The sequence below is a fragment of the Syngnathus scovelli genome, chromosome 17 (assembly GCF_024217435.2).
Source record: "Syngnathus scovelli strain Florida chromosome 17, RoL_Ssco_1.2, whole genome shotgun sequence".
Lineage (NCBI taxonomy): Eukaryota > Metazoa > Chordata > Actinopteri > Syngnathiformes > Syngnathidae > Syngnathus > Syngnathus scovelli.
The window spans coordinates 11,859,467-11,878,432 of NC_090863.1; the positions used below are offsets into that span (position 1 = coordinate 11,859,467).

Consider the following 18,966-nt stretch of genomic DNA (forward strand, 5'->3'; position numbering starts at 1 on the left):
ATCACACAGTCGCACATATGGGAAAATGAAACGGAGCATTTCATGACGTATTTAAAAGTCAGGCGAGTGGAAAGACGATACAATAAAGGCAGTAACAGCCATTTTCCTTTGGGGCTCTTTCTTGCATGCTGCGTTGATGGGCTTGTGCATTAAAGCAGTTAAGTACACGCATGTTAATATAATCCACTTATTGACAAGTTTGCCTTGCAAGACCTTGGCCAATCAACACACCGGAACGACCCGAAGAGTCATCGACCCTGACCGGGTTACATGCACTCAATGTAAAGACTCCCAACTGCCCTCTTCACTGGCCACTTTCTTCCTGTCATTAGTTTTAATGATATCCTTGAAAATCTTTAAAAGAAAAGCACCCGGACTAGTGGTGGCAATTATCAAGCCATCCATTAGCCCTACATGGCGTGACAATTGAGCTTAGTTGAAAATAACGCAAGGTAGCCACTATCCGAGGTGGCGTGGTCAAGAAAATTAGACTCAAGAGGAGACTCGGGGCAGCAGGAAAAGGAGGCACTGCAGCTATGTGGAAACTAAGGAGCACAATGCACACACATTTTCTCTGACTCTCATCCGGACGGAGGCCAAGGGTCCCAAACTCAATTGCATTGACAATTCTCTTTAAAATCCCACAGAAGGCTCGGAAGCGTTTGGCTCGTCACTTCCAATAGATGGGATCGCCGATTAACGAGCCGCCTGTCGTGACATCTCTGCGGTCAGATGGCGTGCGGGCGAGCGAGAGGAGGATGCGGCGAGGACACGGTGTCAGGCCTCTTCGGGGAGGATCAACACGCTTTGGTTCAAGTGAAAATCTCACACATGATGGAGTGCGTTAAACTGGCAAAGGATTTCAAGGCGAATGTTAGAGAGGCACTTGATTGACACGAGGAGGACAGGCTTACGTAAGACAGCAGTTATTCGGATAGCCTTCAAAATCAGCAGCCTTCATGCTCACTCCCTTGTAAATAAAAATAAACCTGGCTATATCATACGTGAGAAAAAAAAGCTATATTTATAAATAAAATAAGTTTAAAATATAACAGGGTGCAGTCCCTTTCAAAAGTATCAATTGTTTTTGCCGAGTTCTAAAGACATTTGGACTTTAGATCAAAAGATGAAAATAGGATAATATTGAACATCCCTACTTAAAACGTTACCTTCCACGCTAAAATCCAACGCAAATGGGAAAGATGAATTATTTATTGATTTGGTTCAATCTGAACTGAGCCCATTAAATCCCCGATTGATGTTGCAGATGTTATTTAACTGGCAAGTATGCAATCCTTATGATACAGTACAATAGTTCCTTTCTTTGCCGTTTTTTGCAGTCTTCCACGCTCATCTTTGATTTTCCAATCCGGCTCTCACGGCCTTCTTTGAATCATTAGCGGGTGCCCGCACGAACTAGATGTAAGGATTAGCGGCATCCAAGAATCTTCTGTGCTCGTGCCATCACGACACCCATAAGTGTGTGTGCGTATGTATTTGTGTGTACAGGAGCTGCAATAAGAGATAAAGGGTTAAGTGTGGCAATGCTTTTGCTGCCCACAAACAGCAAAGGACAAAAGGGGACCGCATTCAATAACGGCTGATAAGAGCCTTGCCTCCTTTTGTGTTGTGTAGTCGTGTACGTCTTATCTGAATGTGCAAAGGCGCAACGGCCGTTATTGTCTTATTTGGATGCATTTTGATGTCTTCTTGTCACTTTTTGTACTGCGCAGCCAGCAGCTGTTTCTCATTCTTTGCTATCATGACACTTTTGGAGTACTTTTTTTTCTGTGGCGATATTACTAACACAGCCAACAAAAAATATTAACGCAGCAAAGCCATTAGCCCAAAAATTTTTTCATCAAAGCAGCTCCCCCCCCCCCCAAAAAGAACATCCAAAAATGTCCGAATACTTGGGCCCATTTCCTCTGTGCTTGGTTTAACAAACAAGAGAGTCTAAAAGCTCTTAATGGCGTGAATCCATGTGAAGAGTATGTTAGATGATGTACGGCAACAGCGGCGGCGGGCGCGAAAACGAATGGAGAAGGCGTGTAAGGTGGCGGGAGGAAGCGGGGGAGGGTGTGAAGGAAAGGAAGAAAGAGGAGTGCTACTTTGAGATACACCCGCTAATGAAAAGGCATGACCGACGCAGCCATAGCGACGCTCTCAAGAAGAAAAAAAAAAAAAAAAGTTGATGGTAATTGTTGATTTGCTTTCTTGCCACACATCAAATAAGGTGGGTGTGAGACTGTTCCATTTATTTATTATCTTTCTGTGTGTTCACAATTGTCATGGTGATTTTTCTGGTCATTTCTTAACTAGGTTGGATGCATTTTTTGTTAGCGTTGATTTTTCCGACTGCCCAAAAAGGCACCGCAGCGATCAGTTATTGCGTTTGGAAAGAGGAAAGAGCGAACGGGAATGTGGAGGAGACGGCTCTGTATGTGAGAGAAGAATAAAAACACCCTTGAAAGCCAAAACTTGCCCCTTGTCGCAACACGGATAATGTGTGTTGTCTTTCCCAAACAGCAGCTGTTGTGTGAGATGACTTGACACTAAAATTTACAAAATCAAAAAAAATCAAAAATAAGTCTCAGAAAAGATTCACATAAAGGGACAAAAAGTTGTTGTTGTGACTTTCGATTTTAAGACCTTGGGGCATCCCTGCACTTTCTTTTTTTTTTTTTTTTTTATCATTGCTTTATTAGCTTGGACTGAAATGATTCCAAGTCATCGAGGAACAGCAGGCACAGTAAAGCACGGCCTCATCACAGCCATGTACTGAATGGCTAAATGCACACAAGATGTTCTTCAACACACAAAGCAGCAAAAATTTCCTCACACACACACACAAAAAGCAGCCAACCTTGCAGCATGCTTGTTTGAAAAACAGCAAAATCACTCCGCACTTCAAGCACGTCCGCCTCGCTCTAGTGCGGCTGACATCTGAACTCTCGGGAGAGAGGCTGTCCAAGAAGGGGTTCTTTTTGCACCGGCGTACACATCAAGGACCACGGTCAACGTCGCCCGTCTTCATCTGACTTTTCTTTAATCTCCTTTTCCTCCTTCATTCCCGCCCTCAGGTGTCGTCTGCCCTGTCACTATCAAAAGAGGCTGGTATACATCCACTTGAGGAAAAGCTTACTTTTGCACAACCAGGCCACAACATTAGTTACACCGAAACAATTACAGCTTCCAAATCAGCTCGCCATTGATTTGGAATGGCATCATTCGGAACCAATTTGCATGAAATCGCCATGGTCAAAAATCCAATGTGATTTGCTAAACAGGATGGGAGGGGGAGTATTGTTATTTTTCTCACATACTGAAGAAAGGGATATATATTCACCAAGGAAAAATAAAAAAGCTGTATCGTTCTTGAACAGGCCTCCCAGTGAGAAAGTAATTAGAGCTTGTGCTGCATAAATGATACAGTGAGTGCTAAGTGACCTTCCTGGTGGGGGTACGAAGCACAAAGGCTAATGGGTTTAAATATGAGACGGCAGGGCTCACTTCCTTCCTAACGGCAGCGCCGAAATATACCATTTGGGTGCAGGGTGACGTACAAGAAGTTGGAAATAACTGGACACTAAATGGACAAAACTTTCCATTGGAATTTTACACTGTGTTGGGGCAGAGTCCTAACGTGAATAGTGAAAAAAAAAATAAGCAAGATTAATCAACGGCTACTGTATCACAAATTAGAGTCCCAAAATAGTTCGATATCATTTCAAAGTCATTTTACATTGTGATTTTAACTATGCAAAGCATACATCTTGTGTATGAACTATGCTATATAAATAAATGTGTCTTGCCTTGCCTTAGCTTGCCTAGGGCTGAAAAATTAATCAAATTCAAATCCACAATGTAGTCAAATACAACAATCAAATCACAAAGACTGCAAATTTTGAAGAAGAAAAAAAGGTGCTTTGATTATGTATTTGGGATAAAACATTTCATTCTTTTGAAAGAAAACCCAATTGGAGTCGGTGAAAATTAATTAAATGGCCATTCAAAGGCCTTCAGGCAAAGAAACTTGAGTCTGCCACATCCGTTGTGCCTTTCAATTAAAAACTGTCAACAAAAGCTAAACAAAGGTTGGACAAACAATCAGGGGAATGAAAAACAGACCCTGGGAGCTATCACAACACCTTTCCAAAGTTCAATTACACGAGCACTCATTCATAAAATATAATTGCTCAAAAATCCTGCAATCCCATAATGAATACAGGAGCGTGTGTGATGTACGAAATAAAATAAAGAACTAATCTACTTGCAGATACACAGATAATCACAACGTGATGAGAACTCTGCTGGAAATAAAGTGTCTCCTCCATAATGAAGATGGCGCAAGTCTTTGGGGGAATAATTAATGTGGATTAATTATAATAGTGCTGATGATGACAATGGACAAAGAGTAATTGCACGTCGGCTGTGGGCGACCATCATTTGACACTGTTGCTGTCTAGTAACAATTAAAAACGCTGATGGACTGTCGCCATTATTTCTTTTTGTAGCCTTTAAAGACAAGTTTGCTAACATAAGTTTTGGAGAAAAAGATCATTTCCACAACACACACTTCAAGTGCTATTTGATCATTAATATGAGGCCTGGAAATGGATTTTCATTTCACTCGATGGATTTGAATGAGTTTGTAACGCTGATTTGTTTGATTTGCATTTGTGGAAGCGCTGCATAAATAAAAAAAATGAGTTGAATTGAGGTAGTAATTGACATGCAAGCGTTGATTAGTTCTCTTATGTAACTTTACAGTACCATGCAGCAAGTACCATGCAGTGTGTCTGTCGCTCGAATGGTGACAGTCGGTAGCTGTCCGGCTAACAAGCTAATTAGCAAGCGAAAGCTGGCGGTTGAGTGTCACAACTCGACACTTGCACTTTTTATTGCGTTTATGCCATCAGAGACCGGCGCTGAGCAAATCTGGAAGTCGGCCGAAGGTTTCTGAAAGCAGGCATACAAGCGACGCACACACATACACGCACGAAAGCTCAACTGGGAGCTGATTAAACTGATGTAACAAACTGCACTTTTGCCTCCCCGCTGGCTTGAAAGCTCCCGACAAGCGAGTCTATCTGACTCCGACGACACCGCGGCCATTTATTTCTACTTCGCCGCTGCTCTTAAGGTCCCGGAAGGAGGCAGGGAGGGGAGGACGGTTTGAAAGGTTGAAAAATAGATCGCTCAGGGAGGACATCGAGCGAGAGACGAGGCAGAGTTGAGACCGGTGAGAGAGGCATCGGGAGAGAGGAGATCATCGGTATTGATCCAAAAGTCTGCTGTAAACAGTGTTGCAGAAAACTGGAAAATCAGACATTTCTGACATGTGACTCCAAAAAGTACGCTGTACCTGACCTATAAGACCAAAACAGTCATAATGCTTCTTTTTAATGGCTTGACTTATTTTTGCAAGAATCAGTCACATGACAGTGATTCTTCCTCGCAATGTGTCTTCTACAAAGCTTCGAGTGCTTGCTTGGTCTCAGATGAAGAACACAATCTCAATATGCTGATTTCTTTCATGCCGTCTATATATACTTGGTCATTCATCTTGGATTTTCAGTAAAACAAAACTAAGTCTACTGAATAAAACATGTCTCGTGGTTGCGCAGAAGCAGGAAAATCTGAATGTGATGCATCACATTTGCTGACAAGGCTGATATTTCAAATGCCAGAAATAAATCACTCTATGTCCCGTAAAACCTCACAGTGGCACCTTTGTGGTTTGTCATGGAGACTCTTCATGATCAGCCTGTCTGGAAAGGAGGCGGTTGTCGTGTATTGTGGGGGGGGACGATAAAGTCTTAAAAATAGGATGGCAGAAGCGAGATGAAGGTCAATTCAGCATCTTGTGACAACAATGCTTAACTACTGAAACAAAGAACAAAAGCTAATGTGATGGATGGATGGTTGGGGATGAATGGAAGGATAGAAGGGACGCTGGATGGATGGATGGATGGATGGATGGATGGATGGATGGATGGATGGATGGATGGATGGATGGATGGATGGATGGATGGATGGATGGATGGATGGATGGATGGATGGATGAAAGCAGGTAGACAGAATGAAAAGATGGAAGATTGATATCCAAGATACATGCGTGTACACACGTTTGGGTTGAATGGGTGAACGGACGGACAGATGGACGGGTTTGACATAAGTATGATGTATGGATGGTGTATGGCTATGTGAGTGAATGAGTTCGCCGGATGAGGCCCAGATGAAAAGACTGGCAAGAACCTGTGTGGATGATGATGGATGGATCGATTAAGTGCCACAAAAAGAATACAATAATAAAGTGCGAGAATTTGCGAACACGAGCAGCATTAGTTCAGTGTGGGACAATAACGAGAACTGACTGTAACTCTTTAATGTTCATGTTGTTCTTTTGTTCTTCGCAGCAGCAACATAAAACAACCTGGGCGCCTCCATTCGTCTTCTTTCTCTGGTGCTCACATTTAATTACGATATCAAACGTAGTGGGGAGGATGGCTCGCGCAGGCTACCATCGTGGAAATCTGGGCTTGTGATTATTTAAAACAAACAGGCTGGCTGTGATTAATGGCTCACTTTGCGCCTTGAGGATTTTAAATTGAACTGCTAACACACACACCGAAAATAAAAGCTGAAATACGCTCCAGTGATTTCACGTTGTTTCCTCTCCGTACAAATTAATATCTACAAATAGGGAAAAGCGCATAGATAAAAGTTAAAAGGCATAAAAGTTTCAAACGATACCATTTTTGAGCTTATTGAATAAGACAACAGAGAAACAGAAGAGTGGTGGCGCGAGAACAACAGGCAGATGGTCACATCTTGGTCCAAAACGCCGTGAGGCAGATCCTGCATCAACGCTCAACGAGTCCATTCCAAAGCAGATGGTTTTCAACCACTAAAAATGAACTAGCACCAAAACAAGAGGTCGAGAACTTCCATCCGGGTTACACATATACAAGATTGTCTGATAACGAGCTAACTGTTAGCCTGTCTGGTATGTACAAGAAATAAAACAAGCTAGGCTAACTGTTAGCTTGATATATTGCTCCATTAACCACATTAGGGTGGCATGTCTTTATGTATTTTTTTTTTAGGTGCATGACTTTTTTAATTTATACCATTTATACAATTAGCTGCTGCTTTGTTTCCTCATAAAGATTTGCCATTGTAAATAACGAACGTTAGCTTAACATTTGCGAAAATTGCCCAGAGTGTTTCTGAGCAGATCAGGGAGCAAAAGTCATTCGTAAGACATCCGACACCATGGGATAATTGCTCAGGATAATCTTTCAGGAATTTGGCAAGATGTTCGACATGCGTGCAAGCCATTTTACAATACAAGCCACCTTCCTGGTTCTCAAAGAGAGCCAAAAACAAGCCGGACTGGAACCAAACAGTAATTGATTGGCTCCTGTCGCAAACTTGCCTCTTGCCGGGACCAATTAGCGAGACGGGTTTCTAGGGAGTTGTCTCCCTGGCGACATGGATCCAATCCGTGCCGAAAGCGTACAGATGCTTCACATTGTTGGGTGGGGGGGAAAAGCAAAAGAGAGGGAAAGATTACGGCCTGACCTAAATACAGGTAATTCACCAAAGTGGATCAGAGGCAGCAGGCAGTGAGATGAATAGAAAGTTGCATCTTTCTCTTTAAACATGATTCCCTCTTCTTTCGTTTTTTTTTTTTTTTTTAAGTACGATTGAGCGATGGAGCGCCAGCGTGAAGCTAACTCATCTGTCATAATGGGAGACGTGGGACGAGCTGACAAACCACTTAAGCTTCCCTCCCACGCCGTAGAACAATGTTGAATAAAAAAAAGCAGCATATGGGAATAACTTGAGAGCAGGACCTGAATAAACAACACACCAGGGACTATTATTAGCCCCTTTCACACCAACTCACATCAGAGGCGCAACAGCATTTATTTACTCTTATAGAGTGAACTCACCAAAGTGCATATTCACAAAGCTGTTGCAACTTTACGTTCAGACAATTTGACGTGTAATGGCGATTTTAAACTTCGCACATTGCGTATGGTTTTCGTCAACGTTGTGGTTCGCCTTTGGTACCGGCATTTGTAGTTTTTTTTTGGTGGGTATTCAAGGTGGAAGCGTGGGCAGTGAGTCCTGACTCCAGAGTGTTAAACTTCACACTGTACTATGGTGCGACTACCCACTTCTGTTACGACGCCATATGTCGGCAAATTAGCAGGTCAACTCACCGCATGAGCTTCTCGGTGTTGAAAGCAATTGTCGCTGTCATGCACAAGTGCGAACTTGGACTTTGGACACTGATCTGTCTGAAAGGCACAGGTGAAGAAAGACCATCTTACTGGAAACGGAGTGCAAAAGGGGCTAAAGTCTGCGACAATTACTTTGAACATAGAAGGGGACAAAGCAGTGAGTGACACTGTTACAATTGTTACTCTGGTTAGCCGCTAGCTAGCGAATCAGTACATGGGACAAGAGAGGAAGTGACAAAAGGACAGAAGAGTGCAAGGACAAAATTTGTCACTCTGATTCAAGACAGTCCGTCCTTGTGCTAAAGGCCACGTGGAAGATATTTATATTCAGAAGATGGATGGGAGATTAATAAAGAGGATTTGTTGTACTTTTCAGTAAGCTTGAAACACTAAAAATAATCTGGTTTACTGAAAAACCACACACTTAACATAAAACCCAACAAAAGCTTAAATTTGCCTTCAATCAAGGGCTTGAAGAAGCTCTTTTCGGTTTGAGCTTCGTCAATCAAGCCTGATCTGACCTCTGAACACTGTCAACGACGTCATTTTCACATTAAACAACATTGGCGGTCGTAGTTTCAGCAATCGACATGAAACTCAAAACATTACAATTTCGTCAGTCCACTTTCGATGTGTCAAGCTGTGGTTCCGTTCATCAAACTACATCAAAATCTGGATGGCAAAAACATTTTATAAAAATACTCAACTGTATTCTTTAACTTACTTGAGACATTATTATTACTAAAATTGACTTTATGATGAAAACCTTATGATGAGCGGGACATAGCTTGTAGAGACAAACGAACAACGTGCAGTAGCTCAGTAGCTTGGTTCTCTATATATTGATTTTTTTTTCATGGCTCACTGTATCTGTTGTGTGGAACGACACCAGGCTGTGTTTTGTAAATTCGTACGATAGGGCCGGCATGAAGTTCCCACAGGTAATTGATGAGAAATTGAGAAGCTGTAATTGGATCTTATGAGATCTCATGTCCGAAACCTGCCCGCATGTGTTTGCGTGCGTGTGTGAAAGAGAGAGAGAAAGAGATAGAGGAGTCCACGACTGCTACTATTGAGTCCTACTCTTGTATAATGCATTGTGCATTTACAGGCCAAATGCCTCATTAACTAGATTGCACTTAAGTAGAGAGTCGAACTCCACCAAGCCAAACAAACAATCTTAATTTAGGTCAGCAGCGTCAGTCTGAAATCATTTGGATCCGTGTCTTGCAATGTCATGTTTAACAAAAGCAACACAACAAAATTTGAAAGCCAATTGGTGTTTAAAAAAGAAAAAAGGGGGTCAAAGTGACCAAAATTCACATCGTATCATTATTTTAATTTCGTGTTTGACAGTGATCAAACTCGGCCATCATGGTGCACCCACGCACAATTACGCAATCCACTGTACATGTGATTCCATTTTGATTAAAAAAAGAAAAATGACTATAACTTCTGGAATGAGTACTTTAGTTGTGTTTCGTGGATTGTTGGAAGAGTTTTGAAAGTGTCTGAGTTCGCGGTAGACCGATTATCAGCCGATTATCCAGAGTTGTATTATTGTTTTCGCTCAATTAACGATTGTCATTTGGAAACACGGGGTGAAAATGGGCTGTCATTTATTGATGTTGCTCAACATGCGGCCGAGTTCTTCCCCTAGTCACCATGGTAACAGAAGCCAGACTCATCATTGGCCCAGCGGTATACGTGGGGCGAGGTGAACTGTAGCTCATTTGCAAGAGACAGGATCGCCCTCTCAAAACAGGCGAAATCTAGCAAGACAAAATAATAAAAGTCATCTTTTTTTTTTTTTTTAATCCCTGTGGTATTTTGACAAAAGCGTGCTGCAGAAATGTTATCACTTAAACTCTGAATCGAAAGCATAATATGTCTTTAAGGTGTCGCTGCAGTTTTCCGTCGGCGGATTGATAAGCACGAAAAGCCACCATGACTATTTCAGCTCACAATGACAGAAACGTGCAGGGAAATCAAGCGGAAACATCACAAATGTTTATCGTTTTGGAGAAAATGAATTCTAAAAGATTAAATCCTCCACATAAGAGAGAGCGATCCACTAATCGCTCTCACACTAATTTCCCCGGAGTGAATATTTAGAGCACATTACAAAGATGATATTTGACGCCGCGCCTCGCTTCTCTTCATTGCGCCCGAAACGACGCAAGGCCTTTGCTGGTTCCTGAGATGGATGCTAATTTCATCCGCGGCAGATGACGACACAGCAGATATCATCTCGTGGTTGTCTTCAAAACATCAAATAAACACAAACTGTGTTTTTATTTTTATCGCCACTGATAATCCTTTTAACTAATCCTCATCGAATCTCTCACAATGTTAATCCGCCAGGCGTGATGGCCCATATAAACGTTGCGAATGGAGACCCGGCGTGAATAATGACATTGTTTTGGTTCATTTGTTGGCAACAACTTAAGGCTTTCACATGCTGGCAGGCTAATGCGTTAATTTTATTGTTGTACATGACCAGCGTTAGCCAATAAACAAAATCATAATCGCAGATAATCTTACTAACGTGACACTGTGTTGCCAATTTAGACGGAGTCCTGCCTAACATTTAGAACCAATGCATGCGCCTAACCCTATAAGGACTGTCATGTTTTCAAAGGATTTTTTCCGATATCAAAAAACCACAGCCATGGCTTGGAGAAGGAAAACCATGCAAGTGAAAAACAACCAATTGTGAAGCAGAAAGAAGGAAAAATCAGTCGCATCAATTTCGTACTCCCAGCAAAATTAATTCATTTTCAGTTTTGAACCAAGACCTTGCTACCCCGTTATTATAACATACTGTAGGAAACTGGTAGCACACGACAGGCTAAAGGAGACAACACTGTCGGTTTTATTAGCGTTGGGCAAAGCAAGGACGTTGGCAACAGAAATAGAAAGAAAAGAAATAATTCATGCAAACTCTCCTTTGGGTTGAAAATTAGAGCGCTGCACCAAGAAGGAGAAGGTCGTTTAAAAGCAAATTTATGGCGGCCATTAGGGCGTCAAGAGGAGCCCTTTTTCCCTCCGAAACTGATGGGTTCTTCCCCAATGTGGGACTTAAATGGCTTGATCGAGAGGTTGAAAGAAGCTAATGCTATTTCTTAATGAACACAAACATATACAGTGGAATGTGGAAAGTTACTAACGTCCACTGATCTGGGAAGAATTTCTACCAGATTGTGAAGTGAATCTCTGTTCTTGTTCATCCCAAAACTAAAGAAAGAAAGAAAGAAAGAAAGAAAGAAAGAAAGAAAGAAAGAAAGAAAGAAAGAAAGAAAGAAAGAAAGAAAGAAAGAAAGAAAGAAAGAAAGAAGTCATTCACTGTGCTAGCGAGCTAGCGGATGGCTAACTAGCAGTTGGCGTTAATAGCTATAGCAGTCAGTGGACTTAACCCTTGAATGTCTGAGTGACATAAAAGGCAAAATAACCTGAACATATTGTTATGGCTTTGGGAGCTCTTCCGAGTTTTCAAATATACTCTTGATGACAAGAGTCAGTGAGCTAGCTGGCTAGCTAGCAGCTAACATTTGGAGGGTGGCTCCCTGGACTTCTGTATCTTGCTCTATCCTTACTCTGCGTTCATTGCCAAGCTAATTGAGTATGTTCCGTTTCTAAAGCACAGTGGTAGACTTTAACAATGTTGCGAGCTGTGCTTTAACCCACAAAGAAGTTTTAATTTAATAAGCAACCAGAACAGACAGCGTGTGGGTGTTTGTATAAAAGTAAAAGCTCGGCGGGAAGCGCCGCCGCAAGCAGACACGACAAAAGGTTGGCAATTCTTGACGATGAAAAGGTGGCTATGGGCTACTTTTTGGGGGCACTAATTTAAAAAGTAAATTGGCTAGATGACAGGAGGATATAAGGCAGCACGACAGGGGGGTGGGCGATGGCAAAAGCCTCGTTTGGCAGCTTTTAAAGCACGGAGTTATGCCGGGAGAGAAAAAAAGCTACGGAAGGTACAGGAAGAAAATATTGAGAGGCTTAGCCAGAATTTCATCTTTATTCTGTCATGTTTTGATAAGAGCTCATAAAAACGTTTATACGATTACAATAAAAAGTTGTGTTCTGTTAATGACAACATCAAATTTGATGTGTCATTTTGATAAAAAAGCTCACAGTATGTAGAAGCCAGTAGACGGCTCAGTTTATTAGGGTTGACGTTTGTGTCTCTGTGTGGATAATTTAGATGATACAAAAACATCTAATAGATGCATTGTATCGTACATGAAAGGAGACATATCAAGAAAAATAACTGTCTTATCTTTTCTTACTGTATCAGCCAATTTACCAAAATGTCTGCGAGCAAGCTATTCTGAATTTAGACTAAAAAGCTTGTTGGATCTAGTTCAGTTTTTACGTCCATCAATTGACGTCCTCTGCTTAAAATAAAAATAAAAAGATAAACTGCAATTATCTCAGCTCATAAACAACGTTTACACACAGACATTGAACAGATTTATTACAACACCTGTTTTTCACTAATTGTACCAAAATATCTCCGTTAAAGAGGTAATAGCTGAGCCTATTCCGAACTTGTTGCTAATCAAAACAGCTTCCAAAGTATAAAAACAGTCTCCGTGTATTTCCATCCGTGAACAATATTTTTTTTAACACTGCCAATATTGGGTATTCTTCTTCCAAAATCCCCATCTGCACTGCAGCAAACAAAATCTCCGAAATGCGGTAATTATTATTCAGTTGGCCGTTATTTTTCTACGAGTTCATTCAGGCTCTGGCTCACATGCATCGGGTTGGCAAACACACACACTTGGCTTCAGGAGAACACCAGCTGACAGGTGCTGCTTCTATGAGTGGCTCGCATCCACTCATTATGTACTCTATGTGTGTGTGTCCGCGTGCACGTACATGAGTACGTCCCTCGGACTCCAACCAGCCCACCCCGTCACCTCTCCACCTGCACTTCCTTCCTTTTCTTTCCCACCAACTTTCCCACCATCCTTCTAAAAAAAAAAAAAACTCTTCTCTCGCCATCTCATATAGTACGAGAGCGAGATGAGGGCACACCTGGGCCTGCCGTGAATACAAAAACATTTTCCAGTCCCCAAAGAGTTTGCTGAGACCTCTTCAGCTGATGGCTCCATCCTTCTCAGTGCGAGTTGCAAATGAGAATAGCAATTAGGTTAGAAAGCCAAAGCTCATCAACGTGTGTTTTACAGGCGAGAAAGAAAAGCGCAGCGTTTATTTTCAGTGTGTGTAATGATAAATAAATATATTCCTTTGCTTCTAAAAGAGATTTGGAACTAATGCTCTACAGGTCATGTTTTTGTTAGTTGGATACAATCGGGTTTTAATTACTATATCCAATTACAATTTTTCTTATTCATCCACTCAAACAATTAAATGTTACAGCTCTGAATCTACGTATGAAAATATGTACGTGCGTGAGAAAGTGGCATGTTTGCAGAAATATATCTACCGCAAGCGTCTACATCAACACGGCGGGGCATCTGAACACGCTTGCAGGAACCGGGCATGTTGGGAGAGAAAGAAAAGAGCAGCAGGTGATGTCTGGCGAGGTAAGTGACGAATTCACCGCCACCCGCTGGGTATCTGATGCACGCAGCTTACAAAAAAAAGAATTTCACCCGGGCTCCTTGCGGAAAACACACCGCTGGATCTTTTGATGCCACAGTTGAATATGAAAGAAAACCAGCTAAATCTGCAGTAAACATAATCAAACATTTTTGATTCCACATGAAGCTTGGGTTGTTTTTGGCAACCGACAACTGCCGTGAGGTCTCGCTGTGAGAATGAAACAGCACTACGCTTGATATTAAATCCATTTTCTGTTGCGGATCGGCCAGAAAAACTACACTAGCGCTGCTGCTAATTGGTAAAAGACTGGAGGTGCTTATAGCTTTCCAAAATCTTAAAAAAGGGGAACAATAAAGGCCTGGCAACTTCAACAAAAAAGAAAATCAATTTCTTGCCTGTTCAAAACTCTAACTCTTCATAAGCGTATTAAATATAAATAATAGATCCCTGCCTAGATCACTCCGAGGCTTGCAACGTTACCAACAGTAGCTTCATCTATTGCTACAAATTTTATTTTTGTCATAATAGGATGGATTAAATAGATGAGTCATGCCCGAAACAAAACAAAAAGTGGTTTGAAGCAGCCCTTTCGGGCAAATATATTTGGATGAACCCCAACCAAAGACTTTGCCCAAATAAACACCAACTGTAAGAGGAAACTGAATTATTTTTGGTCTGGTCCTACTCGTGCAGGCACAGCATGTTTGATTATTACATCAAGGAGTAAAATCATAAAAAAGATGGGTTTCTGAAGAAGTGAAATTCTCTTTTGGTGTTGACAATGCCTGAATTAACAAATGGCATGGCTTTTGCTGGCGGACAGAGCGTAGGGAATTAATCGAGAGGTTGACTCACCCAGACCAGGGGGGTTTTCAGGACATGGCGGCAGGGGCTTGGGCGAAGGCGGCCGATTTGCGTGCGGTCGCGCGGTGGGCCCCGCCTGCTCGCCCGTGGCCAGGTAGCTAGCCGCGGTAGCGTTGAGCCTGGAAATGTTGTAAAAGTAGAAATGATGTCCGCTGGCGTTGTTACGAGAGCCGTTGCGCACGTTGTTGAAGCGGCTGAAGAGGTCGAAGCGCTGCGAGTAGACATCAAAGTAGAGGATCATCATGATGAGGAAGTGGAGCAGGCAAAGGAACAGGACGCCCTTGCAGATGCGCTCCAGAGTTCGGCCCAACATCAGCCGGGTCATGGCCGAGGACGACGAGCGGCGGACGACCGCCGGCCACGACGAAGATGGCGCGGCGCCGTTGCAATCATGCGCTCATCGCCACGGCCTTGTGGTCGATATCCCGATGGAGAAGAATACTACATGCACTTCACCTTTCTTTGCATTGGGTCTCTGGGAGACACACGGGGGCTCCAATCAAATCCCAAGCTGCCACTTTGGTCCCAAAGTTTCCCTGCATGACCGTCGGATCCAAAACTATTTGATCAGAACGGATCCTGGGTGGACGGAGCACGCTCGAGCAAGGATAATGAGCGTTATCTCAGGTATAAGGCAATGCGATATGTGCTCATGCTCCAACGACGGTTGGCGGCCATTCAAATGAATAAAAACATGGTCACGGATTTCCGGGCAACAGGATCTGGGATGTTGGCAATGTAGACCTCCTGGATAGTGGTCTCAGGCACCTAAGGGGACAAAATGAAATGAAGTCAAATCAAACTGGAGTAGAATCTCAACTAGGGCTGTCCTTATCCAATATATATATATTTTTTTTACAATATATTATTTCAGTGATTATTCCATCCTGTTAAGATCTGACCTGTTTCATTCTAAGAGTTTTTAGTAAAAGTAATTAAAAACACCCAACTTTCCTAAATGTCCTTCTCCACCTCAAAAATCTCCAAATTTTCCACACACAAAGCCCATCTTTACAAAGTATCTTTACTGACACCGCCAATTCATTACTCTTTCAGCAAGCCAAAAAAGGTCAGTGGAAATGATTCTTCAACAAAACAAGGATGAGAACAATTGTATCCCTGCAGTTGTTGTTTGAGCATTGAAAGACACGTAAGGTAAAAAAAAAAAAAAAGAGCTTGTTTTTTATTCCACACTCCACACGGCTGGCTTGTTTGTCTCGCAGCGGGAGAAACTTCTTCATTAAAAACTTGGTGGAGGAACAGAGGAATGAGGCCATTAAATGTGCTACTGAGAAAACAACTTCTCCAGAGGTCCTCATGATGAAAAAACACATGTTTGTGTCATATTTTATCACCAAGTAGTGTTGTTAGCGATACAACCCCCACCCCAAATTTGACTGAAAGTTTACTGCAAATCTTAAAATGGACTATTTAAGGTTTTCTTTCCCCCCCAACACTTTGTCTTTATTGGCATTTAATTTTTTTATCTTTTTATTTTTTGCGTTCTGTCAAATTTCGTCAGACCTTTAGTTGAAAGATTTTCGCTATTCATGGGCCGAACCAGTTTCTATCAATCACGAACATACAGCTCTTGTATTAGCTCCCATTATTCAAGTCTGTACCAAAATTAGTAGCCCATGAGCATTAGCATCATCTATTAGCCATACATATTAGCCACATTAGCGTGTGTTTAGCCATGTTCATAAAATGTTGAATTTGATTGCCAATAAATACATTTCAGTTCAAGAATGAGTCAATAAGAAGCCCAAGTGACTTATTTTTTACTATGCACAGTCCCGAAGAAATGTGGGGATACAAGATGGCCTCCTGAGTGGTTAACTTTATCTATTTTTTTATGCAGTTGGAGTATTTACATTTAATAGCTCGGCAGGGCTCCGTCGTGACGTTGGCGCTGACACAATTACGACGGCAACTCTCTCGACGGAGTGTGTTCTCTAAAACTTAAGTGCAACTTTATGTCTGGGAAGAGGCACGGCGCAGCAGATCTCGAAAGGCGACGAGGATTAAGCTACGAGTATGTATGTGCTTGTGCGTGTGTGTGTGTGTGTGTGTGTGTGAATCAAATCAGTCGAGTGCAGTCGCTTGGGTCACGGCTTTAAATTGGAGACTTTAATTCAAGATGAAGGAGCATCGGAAGGGAAATGTTTCATGCCGTTCTCTCATCATTTCTGCTCTCGTCACATAAATGTAATGGATGCCTCACGCGCAGCTGCAATGTTTTATCCCAAGTTGACGCACATGCACATCTGCGCACACACACAAACATGATTCTAAAAAACCATGGAACCTCAAATATAAATTGTAAGTAAATGTGAGAATGGATTTGGAGTCATTTCATCGTGCCAGTGTACCTAATGTTGCGGCTGGTGAGTGAGTGTCTTTCCCTCTGTGTGTGCGTGCGTCGCAGATGTTTTGAGTCGAGCCCTCGGGCTTATTGTATATCCTCAACTCATGTGGAAGATGACATTTTGTCTCATTCGAGCGGGAACAATGTGGATGTAAAAACCAAAAACAGGTTTATGGCTCATGACTGGAGCTTGAGGAGACGTGCAAAAATTGCAAAAAGCAAACATTTAACCACCTGCAGATCGCTCCTGCTTTCACCTTTAACCTACGTCAAGTTGCTGCTTATCAAAAATGCATCAGCAAGGCTACACCTGATCATCTGGAGCACATCTTGCTGGAGGCAAGTTTACTTCCCCCAAGCCCACAGCACAACACAACTTGACAGACAGAAGCAATTCAAGGTTGCTAGCTCAGAAGTACGGTAGCTAAAATGCCAGGTGAGAAACCACAACTTCCTGGTTAAGCATGGCTCCTTCGTATTTTGTGCCTCTAGATGTCCGACCATCTTTGAGTGCGTCAAACTGGTATTGGAGACTAATTTTTCTAACTCTCCAGGGCTACAAAATAAATATCTAGGATTTATGGGAGTTCCATATGGAGCCCCTAAAATACACATTTTGACAACACCATCATATTTAATTTACGTAACAGTTGCTGATGTCATTTCTTTGAATGGATTACATGGCTGTCATGGAAGGCGACAGCATGACGATTTTTGTGTGGGGAGGGGGGTGGCGTGTAATATCGAAGCAAGTGCTTGAGAATTTAGGTCATTTGTTGGTCATAAAACATAAATGGCAGTGAGTATGCTTCATTCAGGCACGTCAATGCGTTTACAGAACCACAGCGAAATATTAGCCAACGCGTAATAGTAAGTGAGTGGCTCGCTTGGGGCGTTTATTTACTCAACTCCAGATCATTTTGGAAGCATTACAGCACTAATGATCAACATGCTCAGTGGGGATCTCATTTCTTTTTACAGGTTTGACTTTAGCGACAGTTTGAAGCCACTAGCAATCCAGTTTGATTAGGTTAGCATCTTTCTGTGCTGATTCCATCAAGCCAAACAAACCGCCGTCTGTTATGTAAACACCAACACCAGCGTGTGACTTCAAAATCTTGACGTAGCCAAAACGCCGTCATTCTTTTTACTTTTCGAGCGAGCGGCCGGGCGGGCGGGCTTGAGGCGCGCTGTCGCCCAGTTGAGATGAATCGGACGCTTGGCCGCGTGCTGACCTTTAGCTGTTCATTAAAGCAAGGAGAGGCCGGGCCTCCCCGGTTTACCGTTCATATCCCTGAATCCCTTGTGTGGTCCTTGACAAAATGTCAGTAACACCAGAACAACAACACAAACTGGAATCATTACGAGATGGACATTGACTACATTTTCTTGGTTGACTGTGGAAAAAAAATATATTAACAGTGGTAAGGCGAAGGTCACACTTCAGATTTTAACGCTCAATGTAGACTTTTACGTAAAATCATTTTTGCGTGCTTCTCTTTACATATCAAAGCTACCTTCGTCTGTCTGGCTTGAGAACCAAATGTGTCCCGCATGTGCAGAAGAAGAGACAACATTGTGTATTGGCTCATCTTTTTATCGCCTCATAAAATACAAAGGACCGATGCGAGAGGCGGTATAAATATTTGGGGGAAATGAGGTGAGGCATTTCGATCTCCAGAGACGTCTACTAAAGATGACAACACATCTCTGCCGTGCATTATAAATGAACAGTCTGTGCGGCTGAATTACTACTATCACCATAAATGTCCACTTTATGCACTTCATGTTTCAAGTGGGATCAAACTAAAGTCAAATACTATCAAGCCGATACAGTTACTCAAAACAACTTTGCAGATTATATCTTATCAGACTTTATGATCAATATATTCGATT

General features: G+C 42.2%; 1 protein-coding gene across 2 annotated transcripts in view; it reads right to left on the reverse strand.

The window, feature by feature from the left end:
• Window positions 1-18,966, reverse strand: part of b4galt2 (UDP-Gal:betaGlcNAc beta 1,4- galactosyltransferase, polypeptide 2) — a 40,357-nt gene that overhangs the window by 17,713 nt on the left and 3,678 nt on the right. For both annotated transcript variants that reach the window (XM_049747449.2, XM_049747450.2), the window contains exon 2: window positions 14,694-15,470. In XM_049747449.2, the coding sequence (XP_049603406.1) occupies window positions 14,694-15,027 (334 nt within the window). In that variant the 5' untranslated portion in view covers window positions 15,028-15,470. The remainder of the gene's footprint in view (window positions 1-14,693; window positions 15,471-18,966) is intronic.